Consider the following 23,950-nt stretch of genomic DNA (forward strand, 5'->3'; position numbering starts at 1 on the left):
AGACATTGCAAGTCAATAGATACTAATCAGCCTGCAAAGTAAACACTTCTAAGGTAGCTAAGAGAAACATGACTAAACTAGAAAAGGTGAATTTCCTGAAGAAAATTTGTGGGCTTGTTTCAGCTGAATAAAAATATTAGTAACCGACCATACAGTTAGCCATTTGATCTTTGGTATATTGAATAATGAGTACATTATTGTATAAAGGTATAAAACATATTTGGTTGCAATGTTTTACATCAAGGGTGGTCAACCATCCTCCAGGAGAACTACTGGGTGTGCAGGCTTTTGTTCCAGTCCCCCTCTAACAAAACACATTTTAGAAATGAGCTGCTCAACCGGGCCTTGATAAATGAACATTTATGTGTATGATCCAGTACCTCTCCAGACTGAGGGAAAGGGGGATACCTAGTCAGTTGCACAACTTAATGCATTCAACCGAAAATCTGTCTTCCGCATTTAACCCAACACCTTGGATTGACCCCATGTGTATTATTCAGTTGCCTAATAGGTATTCTACTTGGTGGGGTGGGTTAAGTGCCTTGCACAACAACAGGAAATGGTACATGGGATCAGAGAGCAGCTTCCCAGTGTCGGTACTACATTTATGTACATAGACGCCACAAATTGTTGGTCATGGAAATTTGGTTAAAAGTAATGGAGAAGTCATGAATTTCCATCTGTCAAAATGTTTATGAAACCTATAGTGTTTGTCACAGATCGTGTGAAGGCTGAGATGGACCTGAAGGAGCTCAGTGAGACAGTACAGCATCAACAACAACAACAACAACAGGGGTCATCACTCCTCCTCACCACCCCCAAGAGACCCATGAGGAGCCTGGACAAGACCATCGAGAGCTGCAAGGCCCAACTAGGTACACACATACATTCACACACTTTCACACACCATCCATGAATTGTGTCTAGAGCAGGGATTGGCAACTCTAGTCCACGGGGCCGGAGTGGTGTCACCCTTTTCCCCATCCCTAGCAAACACAGCTGATTTAAACTAATTGCATTCTAACTGAAGATCTTCATTATTGGAGTCAGATGTGTTAGCTGGGGCTGGGGCAAAAGTGTGACACCAATCAGGTCCCAGAGGACTGGAGTTGCCCATCCCTAGTCTAGAGGAACACATTTGAAGACCTATAAATGATACGCTCATGTTCATCATGTATTAATTCTATGATTTATATGTTGTTTCTTTATCCCTGTGCAGGCATTGATGAGATCTCTGAGGACGTATATAAGGGCGTGGAACACAGTGACTCTGAGGATTCTGAAAAGTCAGACTCCAGCAACAGCGAGTACCTTAGCGACGAGGATCACAGACCGAAGAGCGCCGCCCATGACAACAAGGACAAAGCAGAGAGGGAGTCTAGAAAGAGGCCCAAGGCAAGCACACCGGTAGAGGACAAGGGGGCAGTCACAGGGACCAGGGATAAAAAAAACTCTGAAGCCCTGCTCAAAGACAGACATGGCAGCAATGGTCCAGAGAGAGATTCCCGGGAGAAGCCCATGACTCCCCAGACTCAGCCCCCCACAGACAGGCCCAAGGCTCTAGAGGTGGGTAGGGCAGGCGCACCCCGGGCCCTTGCTGGCCCAGACCAGGACTCCGACTCAGAGAGGGAGCTGGTGATTGACCTGGGGGATGAGCAGGGGGGCAGAGACCGTAAGAGAGCCAGGAGGGAGCCAGGGGCTGTAGCCACTAAGCCCACGAAGGAGCCCCCTGGCACCAAGCTGGAAGGTGAGGGCTCATTTCAAGTCTTGTTTATTTTGTTTTGTGTACTCTAGTTGCTTCGTATTATAATTTTTTGAGAGACTGAGGCCTAAAGGCTCATCAGATGGAAGGAAAATACAGTTTGTCTGTCTTTATTTAATCAATGTTTTTTTTCTCTCTGACCAGGTAAATTCCCCACCGTAGTGACCCCCCCTCTAGCCTCCGCCACCTTGTCCAACCCCAAAGACCCCAGTCAGCCCCTCATCAACCCCACACTCAACCTGTCCTCTAGCCAGCCCAACACAGCCTTCACCACCCCCCCTGCAGCTCCCACCCTAGCCACCACCCTCTCCTCCACAGCTGCCTCAGCCCAGTTGGCAGCGAAGAAACAGCGCCCCCTGCTGCCCAAAGAGACAGCTCAGGCAGTGCAGAGGGCAGTGGTGTGGAACCCCGCCAACAAGTTCCAGACGTCCTCCCAGAAGTGGCCCATGCAGCAGGAGGAGCAGCCGGCTGGGCCAAACCAGACACAGGTTCCTGTTCCTGTCCAGGCTCCGACGCAGGCACAGACACGCAGCCCACAGCAGGTCCAGTCACAGCAGCAGTTGCAGGCATCCTCCAGTACACGTTACCAGACCAGACAGGCAGCAAAAGGTACATAGAAACCCAGTCCACTAAACACAACTCCCCAACATCTGTAAACGCATACACAATTATCTCATATTAGTTCATATGAGCTGAATTGTAGTTTTCTTTCATTCCTCTTTTCTTCTGTGGTTTGCAGCTGTGCAGCCTAGAGATGGTCCCCAGACCTCAACCTCATCAGTTACCTTGGTCACCTCTGGTGCCTCCTCCACCTCTTCCTCCTCTTACCTGGCAGGAGACTTTCAGATCCCCACAGCTTCAGCAGATGTGGCAGCTGACATCGCAAAGTACACCAGCAAAGTGAGTTAGCCTGATGCTATATGTCTAAACAGAATAAATAGATGGAAACTTTACAGGGGAAAGTTTATTGATTCACAGATTTTTGTGTTATATTGATATGGAAAGTTACCTGACTGTGATCAATCTGTGAATTGTTATAATCTCACCTGATCTCTTCAGATGATGGACACGATTAAAGGGACGATGACAGAAATCTACAACGACCTTTCCAAAAGCACTTCAGGAAACACAATCGCAGAGGTGAGTGCTGCTGAAGAGACTTTTGGTTGAGTCTGTAACATAAGTAAATTTCTCTCCTGTCTCACTGCATTGTGATAACTGTTGAATATTTTTGCCCAGATCCGACGGCTGAGGATAGAGATAGAGAAGCTTCAGTGGCTACATCAGCAAGAGCTGTCGGAGATGAAACACAATCTTGGTTTGTTATACTTGCCCTTTCCTTAAAAATATAATCATATTTTAGGTTGGTATCAATGTGAGTGTACAAAATAATAAGAACACCTTCCTAATATTGAGTTGTACCCCCCCTTTGCCACCAGAACAGCCTCAATTCGTCAGGGCTTGGACTCTACAAGGTGTCTAAAGCGTTCCACAAAGATGCTGGCACATGTTGACGCCATTGCATGTTAGCTGATGGCCTTTGTGTGGTGGACCATTCTTGATACATACAGGAAACTGTTGAACGTGAAAGACCCAGCAGCGTTGCAGTTCTTTACACAAACCGGTGCGCCTGGCACCTACCACCATACCCCATTCAAAGGCACTTAAATATTTTGTCTAGCCCATTCACCCTCTGAATGGCACACATAGACAATCCATGTCTCAATTGTCTCAATGCTTAAAAATCCTCCCCTTCATCTATACTGATTTGAAGTGGATTTAATAAGTGACATCAATAAGGGATCATAGCTTTCACCTAGATTCACCTGGTTAGTCTATGTCATGGAAAGAGGGATCCCTAGTCAGTTGTCCAACTGAAATGTGTCTTCTGGGGGGCTGCCATAATCGACATCCACGTCTTTGGCGCCCGGGGAACAGTGGGTTAACTGCCTTTCTCAGGGGCAGAACGACAGATTTTTACCTTGTCAGCTTCGGGATACGATCCAGGAACCTTCCGCTTACTGGCCCAAAGCTCTAACCACTAACCACCTGCCATTTCTAATGTTTTGTACATGTATGTTTGTCTTTGTCAGCCAATTCATGAGTGTATGAGATTGACTGTGTTATTTTATCTATGTGTTTCTAACATTTTAATAATGCAAGTGTGTGCATTATAGCTGTGTTTCTAATATACTCATTCAATGCATGTGTTGTAGGAAGTTTATAAAACACATGCATAGTACACATTTTTATCCATGTTACATTCATATTCATTCATTATATTTGATATCAAGTGAATTCTATTCATAGATTTTCTAAATGTGTCCTGTCATGTCCTGTAGAGCTGACTATGGCAGAGATGAGGCAGAGTCTGGAGCAGGAGAGGGAGCGTCTGGTGGCGGAGGTGAAGAAGCAGATGGAGGTGGAGAAACTGCAGGCAGTGGATGAGACCAAGAAGAAGCAGTGGTGTGCGAACTGCAGGAAGGAGGCCATCTTCTATTGCTGCTGGAACACCAGCTACTGTGACTACCCCTGCCAGCAAGCCCACTGGCCAGAACACATGAAGTCCTGCACACAGTCAGGTAAAATAATAATTTAGTTATTACACACACAAAAGATGTAATTTGCACCAAAAATGTCCTATGCGCCAACATTTCTGAAAAACCCCACTCCAGGGTTTCTTCTTGATTATAAAGGGGCTTAGTTGATGGGCGTTTACAAATCTCTCCAAAGAGCGGATATTTCTTTTTGCAGTTTTCAAGCTAGTTTCCTGCAATTCTATGCATTTTTACATGGATAATGCAGTGTTATTTTGCTCAAACATGATAACTAAATGAATACTAAACTCAGCAAAAAAAGAAACGTCCTCTCACTGTCAACTGCGTTTATTTTCAGCAAACTTAACATACAGTGGGGCAAAAAAGTATTTAGTCAGCCACCAATTGTGCAAGTTCTCCCACTTAAAAAGATGAGCGAGGCCTGTAATTTATCATAGGTACACTTCAACTATGACAGACAAAATGACAAAAAAAATCCAGAAAATCACATTGTAGGATTTTTAATGAATTGATTTGCAAATTATGGTGGAAAATAAGTATTCAGACATGTGACTAACAGAAATTGAATAATGTGTCCCTGAACAAAGGGGGGAGGGGTCAAAATCAAAAGTAACAGTCAGTCTCTGGTGTGGCCACCAGCTGCATTAACTTATTGGTGACAGGGGGCAGTATTTTCACGTCCGGATGAAATGCATGCCCAAATTCAACTGCTACTCATCCCCAGAAGATAAGATATGCATATTATTAGTAGATTGGATAGAAAATACTCTGAAGTTTTTAAAACAGTTTGAATCATGTCTGTGAGTATAACAGAACTTATTTAGCAGGCAAAACCCCGAGGACAAACCATTCACATTTTTGGGGGGGGTTCACTCTTTTCAATAGGTTTTCATTGGGAATCCAGATTTCTAAGGGACATTCTTGCAGTTCCTATTGCTTCCACTGGATGCAGTCTTCAGTCTTTAGAAATTTGTTGAGGTTATTCCTTTGTGTAATGAAGAAGTACGGCCATCTTGAACGAGGGTCACTTGAAGTTAGATACTGTTAGATAGAGGCGCGTGACCAGAAAGCTAGCTACAGTTTGTTTTCCTCCTGTATTGAACACAGATCATCCCGTCTTCAATTTTATTGATTATTTACGTTAAAAAATACCTCAAGTTGTATTACAAAAGTAATTTGAAATGTTTTGGCAAAGTTTACAAGTAAATTTTGAGATATTTTGTAGTTACGTTGCGCAAGTTGGAACCGGATCAAACTTGCCAAATAAATTGACATTTTGGATATATATCGACGGAATTAATAGAACAAAAGGACCATTTGTGATGTTTATGGGACATTTTGGATTGCCAACAAAAGAAGCTCGTCAAAGGTAAGGCATGAATTATATTTTTATTTCTGCGTTCTGTGTCGCGCCTGCAGGGCTGTGTCATGACGTTGCCCTCTTTGGGTACATCGAGCACCATCCCCCGCTCTCTGCTCCTACAACCAGACTGCTGTGGTCAGAGAGAGGTCATAAATTCCTGAGGAGAGGATCTCCTCATGGCCACACAGTATAACGACAGAGTGAACTTAGGGATAGAGAACAAAGGCATTTCTTCCACCTCACAGAACTTGAGGTCCGAACAACATTTATGTTCCGTGTAAGGTATAAAAGATCGGTGAAGAATCCAGCTATGAACTGGTCCATTTGTTACATTTTGGTGAGGCTCATGGGAGACGGTGTGGCCACATTACCATAATGCTGTTTATATAATAGCCTCAGATATGAGGTTCACATCTAATTGTTGTATAAGATGATTGAGTGAGGATAATACTGTTTGTAAAATTGTGTAATGTGATGTTGGACTGTTTAATGAAGGAAACTCCCAATTCCCTTTTGAGTTGAACTAAATCAGAGAACCACCCAGTTAGAGTTAGGCATCCTGGGACAGCCCCTTTTCTGCAATTCCGAATAAAACCCCAACTTTAAGAAGTTCTCAGTAGACCATGTTTTCCTCCATTACGAAGGGACAAAGGTTGCAGACCATTGCTGAATCTTTTAACCATGCCACGTGGTTAAACTCTTAGACTATCGATACCGACAGAATAAGAACAAGTCTTTGATATTAAATACTAGTCTGCAGCTAGGAATTCGGTATCATTGAACGCGAAGAACGACAACCGCCGAAAACATTCATTCTACAACCTCATGAATGAATGTCGCTCTGAACTATACCCTCTAACCACGACAGAGAGAGAGAGAGAGAACGAAAACTCTCCAACAGAAACTAACTTTTCAACACTTTTCAACACACTGAGCGTAAATATATATTGATTGCAATTGTTCCCGAATGAGTGAGCGTTCATGTGCAAAGGATTAGCATTTCAATTGTTATAATTATTAACTCTGTAGTGACTTCTCAGTCGACCCCCACTTACCTTTTGTGTAACAAGCCGCCATGCCAGTTTAGCCCACTAGGGCACATTCCCCTATCATTTCTTGTAACCATATTTACTTTGTTTGTTTGTGTGTGCACTTCTGTGATTGTTTAGTTAGTTAATAAATAAATGATTTAAGATAATTGATGTATGGATGACTCGTGGTGAAGACTGCGTTCGTGCAGATAACCAACCATTTATGACGTTTGGAATGAGCCTAACATGAGGTAAAATAAATAATTCATTAATCAGAAGACTATTGACCAGATATGAAAATATCTGAGGTTATATTAGGAAATTATAATTTTGTAATCTGAATATTTCCCTTGGTGCCCCGACTTCCTAGTTAATTACAGTTACATGATTAATCAGTTTGATCGCGTAATACTAATTACAGAGGATCTTTGATAAAAACTAAGTCTTCAATTAAATGATAGTAAAGACACGACAGTTGAAATATGCTCTCTTTGTTTACAGAGGTGCTATCGTCAGATAATGGCATCGTTTGCTTTCGCCGAAAAGCCTTTTTGAAATATGACATGTTGGCTGGATTCACAACAAGTGTAGCTTTAATTTGCTATCTTGCATGTGTGATTTAATGAAAGTTAGATTTTTATAGTATTTATTTGAATTTGGCGCTCTGCATTTTCCCTGGCTTTTGGCCAGGTGGGACGCTAGTGTCCCATATATCCAGGAGAGGTTAAGTACTGTAGTGCATCTCCTCCTCATATTTGCCAGTTCTTGCTGTGAGATGTTACCCCAATCTTCCACCAAGGTACCTGCAAGTTCCCAGACATTTCTGGGGGGAATGGCCCTAGCCCTCAACCTTCGATCCAACAGGTCCTAGACGTGCTCAATGGGATTGAGATCCGGACTCTTCGCTGGGCGTGGCAGAACACTGACATTCCTGTCTTGCAGGAAATCACGCACAGAACGAGCAGTATGACTGGTGGCATTGTCATGCTGGAGGGTCATGTCAGGATGAGCCTGCAGGAAGGGTACCATATGAGAGAGAAGGATGTCTTCCCTGTAACGCACAGCGTTGAGATTGCCTGCAATGACAACAAGCTCAGTCCGATGATGCTGTGACAAACCGCCCCAGACCATGACGGACCCTCCACCTCCAAATCGATCCCGCTCCAGAGTACAGGCCTTTGTGTAATGCTCATTCCTTCGACGATAAACGCGAATCCGACCACCACCCCTGGTGATGCCAGTCCTGTCTGGTCCAGCGATGGTGGGTTTGTGCCCATAGGCAACGTTGTTGCTGGTGATGACCTGCCTTACCACAGGCCTACAAGCCCTCAGTCCAGCCTCTCTCAGCCTATTGTTGACAGCGCTGATGGAGGGATTGTGCGTTCCTGTTGTAACTCGGGCAGTTGTTGTTGCCATCCTGTACCTGTCCTGCAGGTGTGATGTTCAGATGTAACGATCCCTGTAGCGTTGTCTTAGGCGTCTCATAGTACGGACTTTGCAATTTATTGCCCAGACCACATCTGCAGTCCTCATGCCTCCTTGCAGCATACCTCAGGCACATTCACGCAGATGAGCAGGGACCCTGGACATCTTTCTTTTGGTGTTTTTCAGAGACCGTAGAACGGCCTCTTTAGTGTCCTAAGTTTTCATAACTGTGACCTTGACACTAACAGCTTACAGACGGTAGGCAATTAACGACCGTTCCACAGGTGCATGTTCATTAATTGTTTATGGTTCATTGAACAAGCATGTGAAACAGTGTTTAACCTCTTGCGACGAGCAAACCCGTATCCGGGAGCGTAATCAGCCTCAAATGCATTAGCATAACGCAACAGACATAAATACCCCTAGAAACTTTTCCTATTCATGAAAATCGCAAATGAAATGAAATAAATATATTCAAACACAAGCTTTGGTCAACAAACTTATTTGACACGTCAAATAGTGTTAAATAGTGTATTTGTTTTGACACGCAAAGACCCAAACGGTGTTTCATAGAAATCCTGGTTGAGAATGAAACGACTGAACAAATTAACAACTTAACAACACAGCAAGTAAGTGAAAAAAATAGGTTTTGATTATGTTTTACTGGTAATGGGGACATACGTAAATGCCAACAAAATAACTTTTTGGTCAGTGTGTGTGTGTGTGTGTGTGTGCAACCTTTATTTAACTAGGCAAGTCAGTTAATTTAAGAACAAATTATTATTTACAATGACGTCCTACCCCGGCCAAACCCGGACGACGCTGGGCCAATTGTGTGCCGCCCTATGGGACTCCCAATCACGGCCGGATGTAATACAGCCTGGATTCTAACCAGGGACTGTAGTGACGCCTCTTGCAGTGCCGAGATGCAGTGCCTTAGATCGCTGCATCCATGTGTGTGTTTTTGAGTATTTAACTGTACTAGAATGCTTTAAAGGCCGCTAAAAAATGTATCGCTATCGTTTTTTTTGGCAAGGAAAATTTTGGATATCGGTATCGGCCAAAAATGTTATATCGGTGCATCACTAATTGTTAGTTCTCAAAGATTATTATAGTCACAAATATATAGATTAATTTTTCCATCCCGGAAAATATATTTTAAAAAAGATATACCATTTTGGACTTACGTGACCCGAATAAACTCTTAGGCGGCCCACCCAAGGATTACAATGGCAGAAAAGTCCCTGCTCTCGCACAAAAAAAAAACATACACATCGTCTTTCTCTGTATTTTACTATCTAAACTTGTATCATGTCCTCCTCCCTCTGTTCTGACAGCAACAGCTTCTCAACAGGAACCAGAGGTGGAGTCAACCTCTGACCCCTCAGCCAAACCACCAGGTCCCTCTTCCAGCGACCAGCCCCCCTCTGGTACAGCATCTGCCCCCACAGACAAAGGCTCCTCTCCTACCTGCAGCGTGGACAAGTGCAAGGACAGGGCCTCTGTTACTGTGCCCTAACCACTACACTGCACTGCACATTTTTACTCTACAATCCTACATTCTGTTAAATGTATGTATCTGTCGGAAAGGGACTAGAGGATATGTACAATAGACCAAATCTCTCTGCGACCAACTAATCTGGGAATGTCGAGCGAATCTCAGTATGACCACAGAGGCAATTAAACCACCAAACACCCTCAACCTCTCCTAGTCAGGCTCAGGGCTTTTAAATGCCATGGACACTCTTTGCATGAAGGCCTGCTCCTCTGTGATTCAGCTGACTTGTCCCGTCTCGATTTGTTCAATGTCTGCTTCGTGATCTGATATTTCAAGCCATCTTTCATCCTCCTCAAAGTCTGTGCCCTAGACTGAAGGAGTTACTTACCTTGTCCTTGTGACTGTATTTCATCTGGATGTAATACATTTTCATTACCTCTCTCCTCCTTTCATCCCCATTTGATGTCCCTCTTACCACCTACCTTAACGATATAGGTATCTACAGGAGAGCCCATCAAAAGATCAGACATCAAAGTTTTCTGTATTCTGACAGCACTCTTAAAGGAAAACTCCACCCAAAAACTCTCTTGGTATTTGTTTCATTTGCCCATGGTTTATATAGTCCCAAAATGTATTGCATGTCAGCAATCAAGTTTAAGATATGTAAATGTTAAAATGCAGAAATACAGCCAGTATGATGCTGCGTATTGCATCATTTGGGTGGAATTTTCCTTTAGACAATCTTAAACTGTGATGCTGCTCTTTAAAATATACCCCAAGTTTTTATAGTTATTTGCCAACGGAAGTGTAATGGCACATTATTGTGCCAGCCATTTTTGGGACACCCAACAGATTTAAAATATAAATTCTACATTGTCAATACAGTTTAAAATATTTCATAATTGAGTAAATTGTCATTAAGTTATCAATCTCTCCCCCTGTGTGTGCATTATTGGTTCATACTCATATTATATAGTAACTCAGTGTTTACATAGAATTTAACCAACTGTGATGTATAAAAAAAACATAATGGCTAAAACTGTACAATGTTTTTGTAAGAAGACACATGGACAATATTTATAGTGCTACAACAAGCATATGAGGTTCTCTTTTTTATAGCACTGTTTGGGAATGTTCCAAATGTCTTGAAACAGCTCGACTCTGGAAAACAGTTGTATTTGAAAATGCATTATAAGACTTCCTATGAATGTCACTAGGACCCTCTGTTCGGACTCTGTCAGATCTATTTCTCGCATCTACCTTCGTTGTTGTGGTTACTTCGGACTATGATAAAGCGTGTTGGAGGGTAAAGGAAACTACAAAAGTTATTATTATACTGAGCATGTTTATTTGTCCCCTTTTTTGTCTCACGTGCTCTTGTTTACATATTGTACATACAGTAAATGGATTGTTAATGTCTTAAAGAAAACAATTAAAACAGGTCTGACCAACCTGTCTTGTGAAAGTGCTTTCTTGGAATAAGTGGGCTTTGTTGCCACCTGCTGTCCTACTGGTAACAATGTTTAATGGTTTAGCTAAGTAGCATTTGTTGGTGTGCTCAAATTCAAAGCTAGGCTATACAGTGTTTGTTTTCAATTTTATTGTTTACAAACATTGGAGTAAAACAAGCTTATATTTTGGGTTCTGATGGTGGTACGACAATTGAATTTAGCTCATGAGGCATTTATAAGTTATTCTGATTGTGTGTGTGTACAGTGGGGCAAAAAAGTATTTAGTCAGCCACCAATTGTGCAAGTTCTACCACTTAAAAAGATGAGAGGCCTGTAATTTTCATCATAGGTACACTTCAACTATGACAGACAAAATGAGAAAAGAAAATCCAGAAAATCACTGTACGATTTTTAATTAATTTATTTACAAAATATGGTGGAAAATAAGTATTTGGTCACCTACAAACAAGCAAGATTTCTGGCTCTCACAGACCTGTTACTTCTTCTTTAAGAGGCTCCTCTGTCCACTCGTTACCTGTATTAATGGCACCTGTTTGAGCTTGTTATCAGTATAAAAGACACCTGTCCACAACCTCAAACAGTCACACTCCAAACTCCGCTATGGCCAAGACCAAAGAGCTGTCAAAGGACACCAGAAACAAAATTGTAGACCTGCACCAGGCTGGGAAGACTGAATCTGCAATAGGTAAGCAGCTTGATTTGAAGAAATCAACTGTGGGAGCAATTATTAGGAAACGGAAGACATACAAGACCACTGATAATCTCCCTCGATCTGGGGCTCCACGCAAGATCTCACCCAGTCGGGTCAAAATGATCACAAGAACGGTGAGCAAAAATCCCAGAACCACACGGGGGGACCTAGTGAATGACTTGCAGAGAGCTGGGACCAAAGTAACAAAGCCTACCATCAGTAGTAACACACTACTCCGCCAGGGACTTAAATCCTGCAGTGCCAGACGTGTCCCCCTGCTTAAGCCAGTACATGTCCTGGCCCGTCTGAAGTTTGCTAGAGAGCATTTGGATGTTCCAGAAGAAGATTGGGAGAATGTCATATGGTCAGATGAAACCAAAATATAACTTTTTGGTAAAAACTCAACTCGTCGTGTTTGGAGGACAAAGAATGCAATTAACTTAAGCGGGCTGAATAATTTTGCACGCCCAATTTTTCAGTTTTTGATTTGTTAAAAAAGTTTGAAATATCCAATAAATGTCATTCCACTTCATGATTGTGTCCCACTTGTTGTTGATTCTTCACAAAAAAATACAGTTTTATATCTTTATGTTTGAAGCCTGAAATGTGGCAAAAGGTTGCAAAGTTCAAGGGGGCCGAATACTTTCGCAAGGCACTGTGTGTGTGTATATATAAATTATTTAGTCCACAAAGGTTAGGTAGGAGGACTACTTATTGGTAGGCTATTGTTTGAGCACAGAAGGCAGCTTTTGTGGTTACTTGAATTTTTGTAGCTATACTTCCAAAAGGCTTTATGTAGAAGCACCTTTCACCATAAAGATGACTCATCATGCATATAACCCGTTTGGCATGGACATTGCCACTGAGGGCTTCCATCATTTGAAAGTAGTCAACTGGTTGGAGATTCCTTTGAATTGGGAGCAAATCAGCCAATGAAGAAGAAAATGTACTACTTCAAAATGGAGATCACCTCAGAGTGGTGAGGAGGAATCTTCCATGTCAGGAAGCAACTTTACCATTTTGGTATTCAGGTTTCACTCAAACGTTGTAAGCTTTGTTTTACTATTGACAGTTATAGCTGAGTTCGGAGATGGTTTTTAAATTTTCTCCCCTTAAATATAAGTAATCAGATTTATTTGTTTCAGTCTCTGTATTATTGGTGTAGTGTTAGCTGGTCTTGGACTGACTGGTCTTGGAATTGTGACAACGGGCAGCCTCACCCCGCTTGGCTCTGTGGGATATGTAGTGATTTTGCCAACACTGCCAGTACACAGCAGTGGTGGTCGGTCGGTAAAGTTTAAGATGGGAGGACAATTTTTTATTTATGAGCATGGCCTTATTTCTATTACAGCACATTGGATGACTGTTGGATGACTAATTCATATTCCATTCACCCAGCTCAATGTAACATCGTTAGGTTTAGGCTACTACATGATATTCAAATTTTCCCTATACCCATTATGAGGTTGCTACAACCTAGCCTATGATGTGGGTGCACAGGTCAAAATATATTTTTGAGTAATCAAGGTGACAAACAGTGACACATTCAAAACCGCCTTGCACACTCTTGCCTGCATCTAGCTGATCTGGGGTGTAATCATTAGTCCAACAGTTGCAAACGAGAGTTTCTATTGGACAAATTCAGGTATGTTTATCCCCATTTTGTTCCGTTTGCTTCCATTTTTAGAAGAAAAAAAACAGAATCGGCAGAATGAATACACCCCTGATCACATGCAAACACAGTTCACTTTCATAGCAGACACATATAAACAGCATGATCAGTTTGCTCGTTGTATAATTCCTTCTCACATCTATACGCTCTCCTCTCACCTTTTCGCTTCGCTTGTGGACTTCAGTGCACAACACATCAGCTGTATGTAACCAGGCAAAAAAAACTTTCCAAGCCAAACCTTTATATCATAACGCTAACCGCTACACAAAGCCTACATCGTTGTCACCATATTACCTAACATTATAGTCAACATAGCTACTAGAACTAATGCATTAGTAAACTCGCCACAATCATGCAGTCAGTTTAGCAGTTACACCGGCAGGCCCCGGTAGCAATACATTTATACAGTGCCTTGCGAAAGTATTCGGCCCCCTTGAACTTTGCGACCTTTTGCCACATTTCAGGCTTCAAACATAAAGATATAAAACTGTATTTTTTTGTGAAGAATCAACAACAAGTGAGGTTGGATGGAGAGCATTTGTGAACAGCAGTTTTCAGTTCTTTCCACAGATTCTCGATTGGATTCAGGTCTGGACTTTGACTTGGCCATTCTAACACCTGGATATGTTTATTTTTGAACCATTCCATTGTAGATTTTGCTTTATGTTTTGGATCATTGTCTTGTTGGAAGACAAATCTCCGTCCCAGTCTCAGGTCTTTTGCAGACTCCATCAGGTTTTCTTCCAGAATGGTCCTGTATTTGGCTCCATCCATCTTCCCATCAATTTTAACCATCTTCCCTGTCCCTGCTGAAGAAAAGCAGGCCCAAACCATGATGCTGCCACCACCATGTTTGACAGTGGGGATGGTGTGTTCAGGGTGTTGCTTTTACGCCAAACATAACGTTTTGCATTGTTGCCAAAAGGTTAAATTTTGGTTTCATCTGACCAGAGCACCTTCTTCCACATGTTTAGTGTGTCTCCCAGGTGGCTTGTGGCAAACTTTAAACAACACTTTTTATCTTTATCTTTATCTTTAAGAAATGGCTTTCTTGCCACTCTTCCATAAAGGCCAGATTTGTGCAATATAAGACTGATTGTTGTCCTATGGACAGAGTCTCCCACCTCAGCTGTAGATCTCTGCAGTTCATCCAGAGTGATCATGGGCCTCTTGGCTGCATCTCTGATCAGTCTTCTCCTTGTATGAGCTGAAAGTTTAGAGGGACGGCCAGGTCTTGGTAGATTTGCAGTGGTCTGATACTCCTTCCATTTCAATATTATCGCTTGCACAGTGCTCCTTGGGATGTTTAAAGCTTGGGAAATCTTTTTGTATCCAAATCCAGCTTTAAACTTCTTCACAACAGTATCTCGGACCTGCCTGGTGTGTTCATTGTTCTTCATGATGCTCTCTGCGCTTTTAACGGACCTCTGAGACTATCACAGTGCAGGTGCATTTATACGGAGACTTGATTACACACAGGTGGATTGTATTTATCATCATTAGTCATTTAGGTCAACATTGGATCATTCAGAGATCCTCACTGAACTTCTGGAGAGAGTTTGCTGCACTGAAAGTAAAGGGGCTGAATAATTTTGCACGCCCAATTTTTCAGTTTTTGATTTGTTAAAAAAGTTTGAAATATCCAATAAATGTCGTTCCACTTCATGATTGTGTCCCACTTGTTGTTGATTCTTCACAAAAAAATACAGTTTTATATCTTTATGTTTGAAGCCTGAAATGTGGCAAAAGGTCGCAAAGTTCAAGGGGGCCGAATACTTTCGCAAGGCACTGTAAAAGCTTACCTTGACTTGAAATAATTCCTGTGTTGGATAGCCATAGCCAGCTAGCTAACATAGCATCCCTCTGTTTGAGCCAGGTGTTTCAGTAGGCTAAACTAGCTAGCTGCATTTTTAAATAAAATATTTGGTTAAAAACTGTTAAACTATTGTCTCTCTTTGTCAACTACTCACCACATTGTATGCACTGCAGTGCTAGCTAGCTGTAGCTTCTGCTTTCAGTACTACATTCATTCTCTGATCCTTTGATTGCATGGACAATATGTCAGTTCAGGCTGCAAGAGCTCTGATTCGTTGGAGGACGTCCTCCGGAAGTTGTCATAATTACTGTTTAAGTCTATGGAAGGGTGTGAGAGACATGTGCGTCGTAGGTTTTGTATTGAAGTCAATGTATCCACCATGGCCACTACCCTACTGAGTGCTGTTGAGGCTACTCTAGACAATCTAGTCTTATCTGTTGATTAAATTAAACTTGATTAATATAATGAGTAATCCAGGAATGTCACGAGTTAATTGACACATGAAAACTTTTGAAAATAGCAACTCTATAGAGCACAATGACTACAATGAATGGCTAAATTACTTCCGGACACACAGAGCTCCTCCTCCTCCTCACTGCTCTATGGCGCTGACCATGGTATCACAGACCCTATAATGGCAGATACAAAGATGAGTCCTAGCTCTATGCCACAAATAGAACAATAAGACAGATATTTCACTGGATGTATAAATATGAAGCATCTGCTTGACGTTTCCATTCACTACCAAATATGGTAGTGAGAGTAAGCTCAGGGGCCTGCAGTGGGAGAAGATGGAAGGAGATCGATTTTCTCCTACATTCTGCACATTTTCTCATCGATTAAACATTTGATCTCAATGTAGTTTTCTGATCCCAAAACTAGAATATGTTATGAACAGCGTGGACTAAGTTTTGTAGCCTTTAGCCTTTGCCAAATTTGTAAAAAAAATTGCGTTGTTTAGAAGGAGCACACGCGCACTTCACAGAGTAGGCGTTCCCTAACGAAAATATGCCGATATATGCTAGCACGGGCCGATCTCGCTATCGCTTGCTTGGTTCTTCCCACCTCCTTGCTTGTTCTGGCCACTATGACTCATCTGTTCCCATTGGAAACGACAGGCTATCTTGGTATAGTTTAAAAAACATTTGTCCATGCCTTTCACACACCATTGACCTCGCGAGCATTGTGCGTACTTCTCGCGCGACTTCTTTCCATCTCAAGAGCTGGAGCTTGATTGAGCGCTCATGAAGAGAGGAAGAGGCGAAACAAGAGGGATAACTGCCCAAAAGCTGTCTTCACCAGCAGGTAGCGTTTTTTCCTCTCACCAAGCGGATACTTTTTTGTATGGAGGTCAATGAGACAGTGTCGAATTTGGTTAACAAAAAATTTAATTGCTTATTTGCTACGTGTGGATTATTTGATCGAGTAGAAGTTTCGTAATGATTAGGTTGTTACGAGTGTACGTACTGATATAAGTAGGACACATGACATACCGGCAACTTTGAGAAAAAACACTTAATATCGGTGTTGTGCGATATAAGTAGGATACATGACATACCGGCAACTTTGAGAAAAAACACTTAATATCGGTGTTGTGCGATATAAGTAGGATACATGACATACCGGCAACTTTGAGAAAAAACACTTAATATCGGTGTTGTGCCTGGTCGTCACTAGTTACCACAGCCACAAAGTCGTAAACCCTGTAGAAGTCTACAACAACGTATCTTCTTAAAATGGGATTTTAAACCTAACCCAAACCGTAACCACACTGCTAACCTTATTCCTAACCCAGACCTTAAATTAAACCAAAATGCACATTTTTGCTACGATGAATGTTGATTATTGGTACTTTGTGGCTGTGGTAACTAGTGGAAACCATTATGCCTGTCTGTTCTCTCATTGGCTAGAATGGTCTGACAGACTTGCCTCTTCCCGTCTACCTTGTATTTTTGAATAAATGTATTTTCATTGATAATAACAACTCGTTCATAACCAAGTGGGAAGGTGGTATTTACCACATATGACAGGAAACAATTCAGTTGAACAGTCCTTCAACTGGTAAATTACTCATTTTTTTGTGAGAAAATAAAATGATGCATAGCTCGAACATTGTACAAAACTATATACAAATATCAAACATAACAAAATACCCCCCAAAATACAATAAATCCAGAGAGACACAAAAAAATTACATTTTGATAAATTTTGACATTTTCAGATATAGTAAGTTTCTAATTTTGTCAGAAAGCCGTTTTCATTTCAAGTTAAAGAATACTGTTCGCTAGCTAGCTAACGTTAGCTGGCTGTCTCGCTAGTTAACGTTACGTGTATGATCTGTGTAGTAATATTATTTGTATCTCAAAGCCATTTGCATTGCTAGTTATAGCCTAATGTTAGCTAGCTTGCTAACATTGAACCTGGTTGGCTAGCTAACCTGAAGATTCATGCAGGGTAGTAACATTATGAGTTGGGATTAAATAAAAATCACATTTTATTTGTCACATACACGTGTTTACCAGATTATATTGCGGGTGTAGCAAAATGCTTGTGTGAAGTTCCTTGAGGGCCGTCATAGTATCGGCTTGAGGGGGGATATACACAGCTGTGACAATAACCAAAGAGAATTCTCTTGGGAGATAATACGGTCGGCATTTGATTGTGAGGTATTCTAGTTCGGGTGGAGTTGAGTTGAGGAGTTGAGTTTCTGTATGTTATTACAATTACACCATGAGTCGTTAATCATGAAACATACACCCCCTCCCCCCTTCTTCTTCCCGGAGAGATGTTTATTCCTGTCGACACAAAAGACTGAGAATCCAGATGGCTGGTCCGACTCCGACAGTATATGCCGGGAGAGCCATGTTTCCATGAAACAGAGTATGTTTACAATCCCTGATGTCTCTCTGGTAATACTGGTGAGTTACCGCCGTTCTGATACCCAATAGTTCTTCCCGGCTGTATGTAATAACACATAACATTTTGTGGGCTAACAATGTGGTTCAAATTAGGTTATAACGTTAGGCCAACGAGACAGTGTCCAGGTTCTAAAATTCTGTGGTAGAATGCCTTGCTTTTATTTTGTCACAACAGTCACAACCATAAGCTATTTTCTGTAATTGGCTCGCCATTAACTTGTAAATAATGATCTTGTCGTGAGTTTATTTTTCCGTAATAATGAAGACAAATGAGCTAAAGTGAAGACGTTGTCAGCTATATAATATTGTCATTATTTGAACTGGCTTGCCAGCTAACTTAACATTAGCTAGCTGGCTAACAAGCTAGAAACGAACTGAAACATTGTTTACAAAGTTGCTTTTAGTTACCTGGTTTGCTAGATTGACATAAACTAACATTTTTAAATGGGTGGGTTTATTGGTGTTGAAATACACTAGTTATGCTATTTTGGACCACCAGTGCTGCCGATGTCATGCAGGCAATAGTTTTTGTGATTATACTTTTTCATAACGACAACTTTGATGTCTGACGACAATAGAATGTTTATGATGTCACTGCGACAACTGTCGATAGACGTAGTATAAACCAGCCTTTAGACTTGAAAGCTTTGGTTGTTTAGTACATGGGCTCACATGTGAATCCTTAAAGAGATGGGTGGAGATAAGGCTTAAGAGGGTGTAAAAGATGCTGAATGGGTGTAGACAAAGAATAGCTCTTCAGTAGGTTTACCAAAACATTTAAGGGCCATTTTCTCAAAAGTTATTAAACTTTCAAAGCAGAATTACTTTCCCATTGTTGTGGTGTATGATATACCATTTTATAGCTCTGTTGTGTCTCTAATTTTATCCAATGTAAAAAACACTGTTTCAAATTTTGCTGCATAAGACCAAATCGAGCCGGTCGGTCACAAATACTGTAGACACTTCTTTGATAAATAGCTTTTTCTTTATTTTAGAGATGTTATGTAATATTGTATTGAAACATTTCCCCCCCCCCATGAAATTAATTTTATGGATGAACATTTTTCCCAATAAAATAAACACATTCACCATTTATTGGCAGCCACTACCAAAGATGTTAATGCTTATAGGTTTACCCATCTTATCACTAATATATATTTTCCTATCAGTCCAAAATATTTCACTATGCAAACAATCACAAAAGCTGCATTCATTTTCAACATTAATTACATATTTAGAAATAAGACTATTACAAGGATAACATCTGTGAAGGATCTTGAAAGAGACTTTTCTTACTTTATTAGTTTTAGTCCACCCATGCTGTCATTTCACATAAAATGATGATGCCCATTGGAAACTTGCAGCAGGGGTAAACGTCCTGTTTGTAATGTCTCTGACTAAATTGTTCTTAAATTTCTAATATATTGATGTCATTCATTTCTACACAACTTAGTGCATATAATGAAAAGCTTGATCGATCCTTCAGTAAAGTAAAGATTCCATTGGGAATAGCTTTCTTTAAAATGTCATGTTCCTTACACAACATAACAAAGCTATATTTGGCTAATAATTCATTGTACATATTAAGATTACCATTATCATTTATAAGTTGACTAACCAAAGATGTTATTGGAAAACTAAAAATGGAAAAATAAGGTTTTATTTCTATATCTAACATCGACGTTATTCCAAATAAAACATTTATATGGAGAGAAGTTGTGCTTGTATATCAAGGACCAGCACATTAGAGCTTGTTTTGGAAATGTTGCAAATTTAACAGGAATTTTAACCACAGCATGAGGGCATTGGAGTAAAAAATGAAGCCCCACAATTTTCTGGAAAATAAACAGTAGTTTTTTTTAGATACTTCTTCATCCAGTTCACTTTTGTAGTCTGATTAAACAGTGTAAAATCTAAAACATTTACACCACCATCACAAATCTTGTTGGTAATAACATTCTTTCTGATCTTTTGTGGCTTATTTTTCCAAATTAAATAGAATAATAATTTGTTGAGAGTGGTACACGTAAACTTGGGAATCTCTAAAGATGTAAAAAGATAAGAAGTTTGAATAAACCCTCTGCCTTTAACAGGATAACTCTACCCTGAAGATATACATCTCTTGCCAACCATGAATAAAATGTATTTTCTATAGATTTAATTAAGGGACTGACATTAATATCTTTCATTTCATTAGTATTTCGGGTAATTTTGAGTAGGTTACAACATCGTTGACAGATATTTCAGGACTCACTGTGTCTTTAAGTGCTTTAAGTGGTAAAATTTCACATTTTGCAATATTCAAAACCAAACATGACACCTGAGAGAATTGCTCTACTGGATGTAGGGTTACTGGAACCTGATTTTCATTTCTCAAAAACTGGGTTGTATCGTCAGCTAACTGGGAAATCTTCACCTCCATATCACATACAATTGAAGTCAGAAGTTTACATACACCTTAGCCAAATACTTTTAAACTCAGTTTTTCACAATTCCTGACATTTAATCCCAGTAAATATTCCCTGTTTTAGGTTAGTTAGGGTCATCACTTTATTTTAAGAATGTGAAATGTCAGAATAATAGTAGTGATTTATTTAAGCTTTTATTTATTTCATCACATTCCCAGTGGGTCAGAAGTTTTCATACACTCAATTAGTATTTGGTAGCATTGCCTTTAAATTGTTTAACTTGGGTCAAATGTTGCGGGTAGCCTTCCACAGGCTTCCTACAATAAGTTGGGTGAATTTTGGCCCATTCCTCCTGACAGCTGGTGTAACTGAGTCAGGTTTGTAGGCTTCCTTGCTCACACACGCTTTTTCAGTTCTGCCCACACAAATGTTCTATAGGATTGAGGTCAGGGCTTTGTGATGGCCACTCCAATACCTTGACTTTGTTGTCCTTAAGCCATTTTGCCACAACTTTAGAAGTATGCTTAGGGTCATTGTCCATTTGGGAGACCCATTTGCGACCAAGCTTTAACTTCCTGACTGATGTCTTGAGATGTTGCTTCAATATATCCACATAATTTTCCTGCCTCATGATGCCATTTATTTTGTGAAGTGCACCAGTCCTTCCTTCAGCAAAGCACCCCCACAACATGATGCTGCCACTCCCGTGCTTCACGGTTTGGATGGTGTTCTTCGGCTTGCAAGCCTCCCCCTTTTTCCTCCAAATGTAACGATGGTCATTATGGCCAAACAGTTCTAGTTTTGTTTCATCAGACCAGAGGACATTTCTCCAAAACGTATGATCTTTGTCCCCATATGCAGTTGCAAACCGTAGTCTGGCTTTTTTAATGACGGTTTTGGAGCAGTGGCTTCTTCCTTGCTGAGCGGCCATTCAGGTTATGTCGATACAGGACTCCCTTTACTGTGGATATAGATATATTTGTACCCGTTTCCTCCAGCATCTTCACAAGGTCCTATGCTGTTGTTCTGGGATTGATTTGCACTTTTCACCCCCACCTACATGTACAAATTACCTCAACTAACCTGTACCCCCGCACACTGACTCTTTACCGGTGCCCCTTGTATATAGCCTCATTATTATTGTTATTCTTATTGTGCTACTTTAAAAAAAAAAATCTAACATTTTTTTGTCTACTTGGTAAATATTTTCTTATCTATTCTTGAACTACACTGTTGCTTTAAGGACTCGTAAGTAAACATTTCATGGTAAAGTCTACACTTGTTGTATTCGGGACATGTGACAATTAAAGTTTAATTTGATTTGATTTGAATTCACCCCCCCTGAGACAATACATGCTATAAACACCTTTGGCAGCTATAAAATATTTGTTTTTTGGGGTAAGTCCAAGAGCTTTGCACATCTGGATTGTACAATATTTGACCATTATTCTTTTTTAAATTCTTCAAGCTCTGTCATGTTGTTTGTTGATCATTGCTAGAAAGCAATTTTCAAGTCTTGCTATAGATTTTCAAGCCATGTCAAAACTGCAACTAGGCCACTAAAGAACATTCAAAGTCATCTTGGTAGGCAACTCCAGTGTAGATTTGGCCTTGTGATGTAGGTCATTTTCCTGCTGAAAGGTGAATTTGTCTCCCAGTGTCTGTTGGAAAGAAGATTAAACCAGTTTTTCCTGTAGCATTTTGTCTGTGCTGTCTGCTTCTTTTTATCCTAAAAAACTCCCTAGTCCTTGCCGGTGACAAGCATACCCATAACATGATGCAGCCACTACCATGCCTGAAAATATGAAGAGTGGTACTCAGTGATGTTGTCACACCTGCTTCCACTCCCCCTTTCTGGCGTTCGAGGCTGTCAGGCTGCCCTTCGTTACGCATATTTGTCACCATCATTACACGCATCAGCGCTCATTGGACTCCCCTGGACTCCTTGTTGTTGATTGTCCCCTCTATACCTGTCTGTTCCTCAGTTTTGTTCCTTGTGTCAGCATTATTGTTGTAATGTTGTTTTGTTCCCCCCGTCCAGACGCTGTTCTTGTTTAGTTTGATGTCCGTTCTCCATTAAATGTTCACTCCCTGTACTTCAAATCAAATTTAATTTGTCACATGCACCAAATACAACAGGTGTATTACAGTGAAATGCTCACTTACAAGCCCTTAACCAACAATGCAGTTTTAAGAAAAATACATAAAAAAGTAAGAAATAAAAGTAACAAATACTTGCTTCTCGTCTCCAGCATTGGTCCTCACAGAATGCTGACACCACTATTTGAAGCATCAGCGAGTTCTTGTTTTTTGTTGTTGGTGGTGACGTTGGGTCCGGGTGCCACCACCGATGGAACCAGGGGTGCCTTAGCTGGCTCGAGAGGTTTCCTTGCTTCGGTTGGCTCGGCAGGCTCCCATCCCATGTCATGCCTCAGCCGACCCGTAGGGCTCCAACTCCTCAGCCGGCCCGAAGGGCTCCCACGCCTCAGCCGGCTCGTCGGGCTTATATACCTCAGCCGGCTCGTCGGGCTTATATACCTCAGCCGGCTTGTCCAGCGCCCATGCCTTGGCCGGCCCGTCAGGCTCGCCCAGGTGGGACGCCTCATTACACGCATCAGCGATCAGTGGACTCACCTGGACTCCTTTACGTTGTTGACCGCCTCCTCTATATCTGTCTGTTCCTCAGTTTTGTTCCCCGTGTCAGCATTATTGTCGTAAGGTAATTTTGTTCCCCCTGTCCAGACGCTGTTCTTGTTTTGTTTGATGTCCGTTTTCCATTAAATGTTCACTCCCTGTACTTGCTTCTCGTCTCCAGCATCGGTCCTCACAGATGTGTTGTGTTGGATTTACCCCCAACATAGTGCTTTGTATTCAGGACAAAAAGTTAATTTCTTTGCCACATTTTTTACAGTATTACTTAAGTGCCTTGTTACAAACAGGATGCATGTTTTGGAGTATTTATATTATATACAGGTGTCTTCTTTTCAAATTGTGATTCAGGTTAATATTGTAAGGTATCTACAATGTTGTTGATCCATTCTCAGTTTTCTCATATCACAACCATTCAACTCTGTAACTGTTTTAAAATCACCTTTGGCCTCATGGTGAAATACCTGAGCAATTTCCTTCCTCTCCGGCTAGTGAGTTAGGAAGGACGCCTGTATCTTTGTAGTGACTGGGTGTATTGATTCACCATCCAAAGTCGAATTAATAACTTCACCATGCTCAAAGGGATACTAAGGTTTATTTTTTTAGATATATTTTTTTACACCTACCTTCTTTACGAGGCCTTGAAAAACCTCTCTCATCTTTGTGGTTGAATCTGTGCTTGAAATT

At 41.0% G+C, this 23,950-nt stretch overlaps 2 protein-coding genes across 21 annotated transcripts in view; both read left to right on the forward strand.

Moving 5' to 3' along the window:
- LOC110492382 (MYND-type zinc finger-containing chromatin reader ZMYND8) overlaps positions 1–11,088 on the forward strand; it is a 32,952-nt gene extending 21,864 nt beyond the window's left edge. For 8 of the 20 annotated variants that reach the window (XM_021566645.3, XM_090203534.1, XM_021566650.3 and 5 more), the window contains 8 exons: positions 708–875; positions 1,220–1,747; positions 1,907–2,371; positions 2,502–2,662; positions 2,822–2,902; positions 3,002–3,080; positions 4,105–4,344; positions 9,477–11,088. In XM_021566645.3, the coding sequence (XP_021422320.3) occupies positions 708–875; positions 1,220–1,747; positions 1,907–2,371; positions 2,502–2,662; positions 2,822–2,902; positions 3,002–3,080; positions 4,105–4,344; positions 9,477–9,658 (1,904 nt within the window). In that variant the 3' untranslated portion in view covers positions 9,659–11,088. The remainder of the gene's footprint in view (positions 1–707; positions 876–1,219; positions 1,748–1,906; positions 2,372–2,501; positions 2,663–2,821; positions 2,903–3,001; positions 3,081–4,104; positions 4,345–9,476) is intronic. The other 12 variants (XM_090203537.1, XM_090203527.1, XM_090203536.1 and 9 more) reach the window with 3 other exon arrangements.
- A 5,208-nt stretch (positions 11,089–16,296) lies between these two features.
- si:ch73-181d5.4 (uncharacterized) overlaps positions 16,297–23,950 on the forward strand; it is a 52,809-nt gene continuing 45,155 nt past the window's right edge. Inside the window, exons 1-2 of the mRNA XM_090203550.1 lie at positions 16,297–16,593; positions 18,074–18,206. The gene's annotated coding sequence lies outside the window, so the exon portion shown is untranslated. The remainder of the gene's footprint in view (positions 16,594–18,073; positions 18,207–23,950) is intronic.

This window comes from Oncorhynchus mykiss, chromosome 16, assembly GCF_057628025.1.
Source record: "Oncorhynchus mykiss isolate SJ-2025 chromosome 16, ASM5762802v1, whole genome shotgun sequence".
Classification (NCBI taxonomy): Eukaryota; Metazoa; Chordata; class Actinopteri; order Salmoniformes; family Salmonidae; genus Oncorhynchus; species Oncorhynchus mykiss.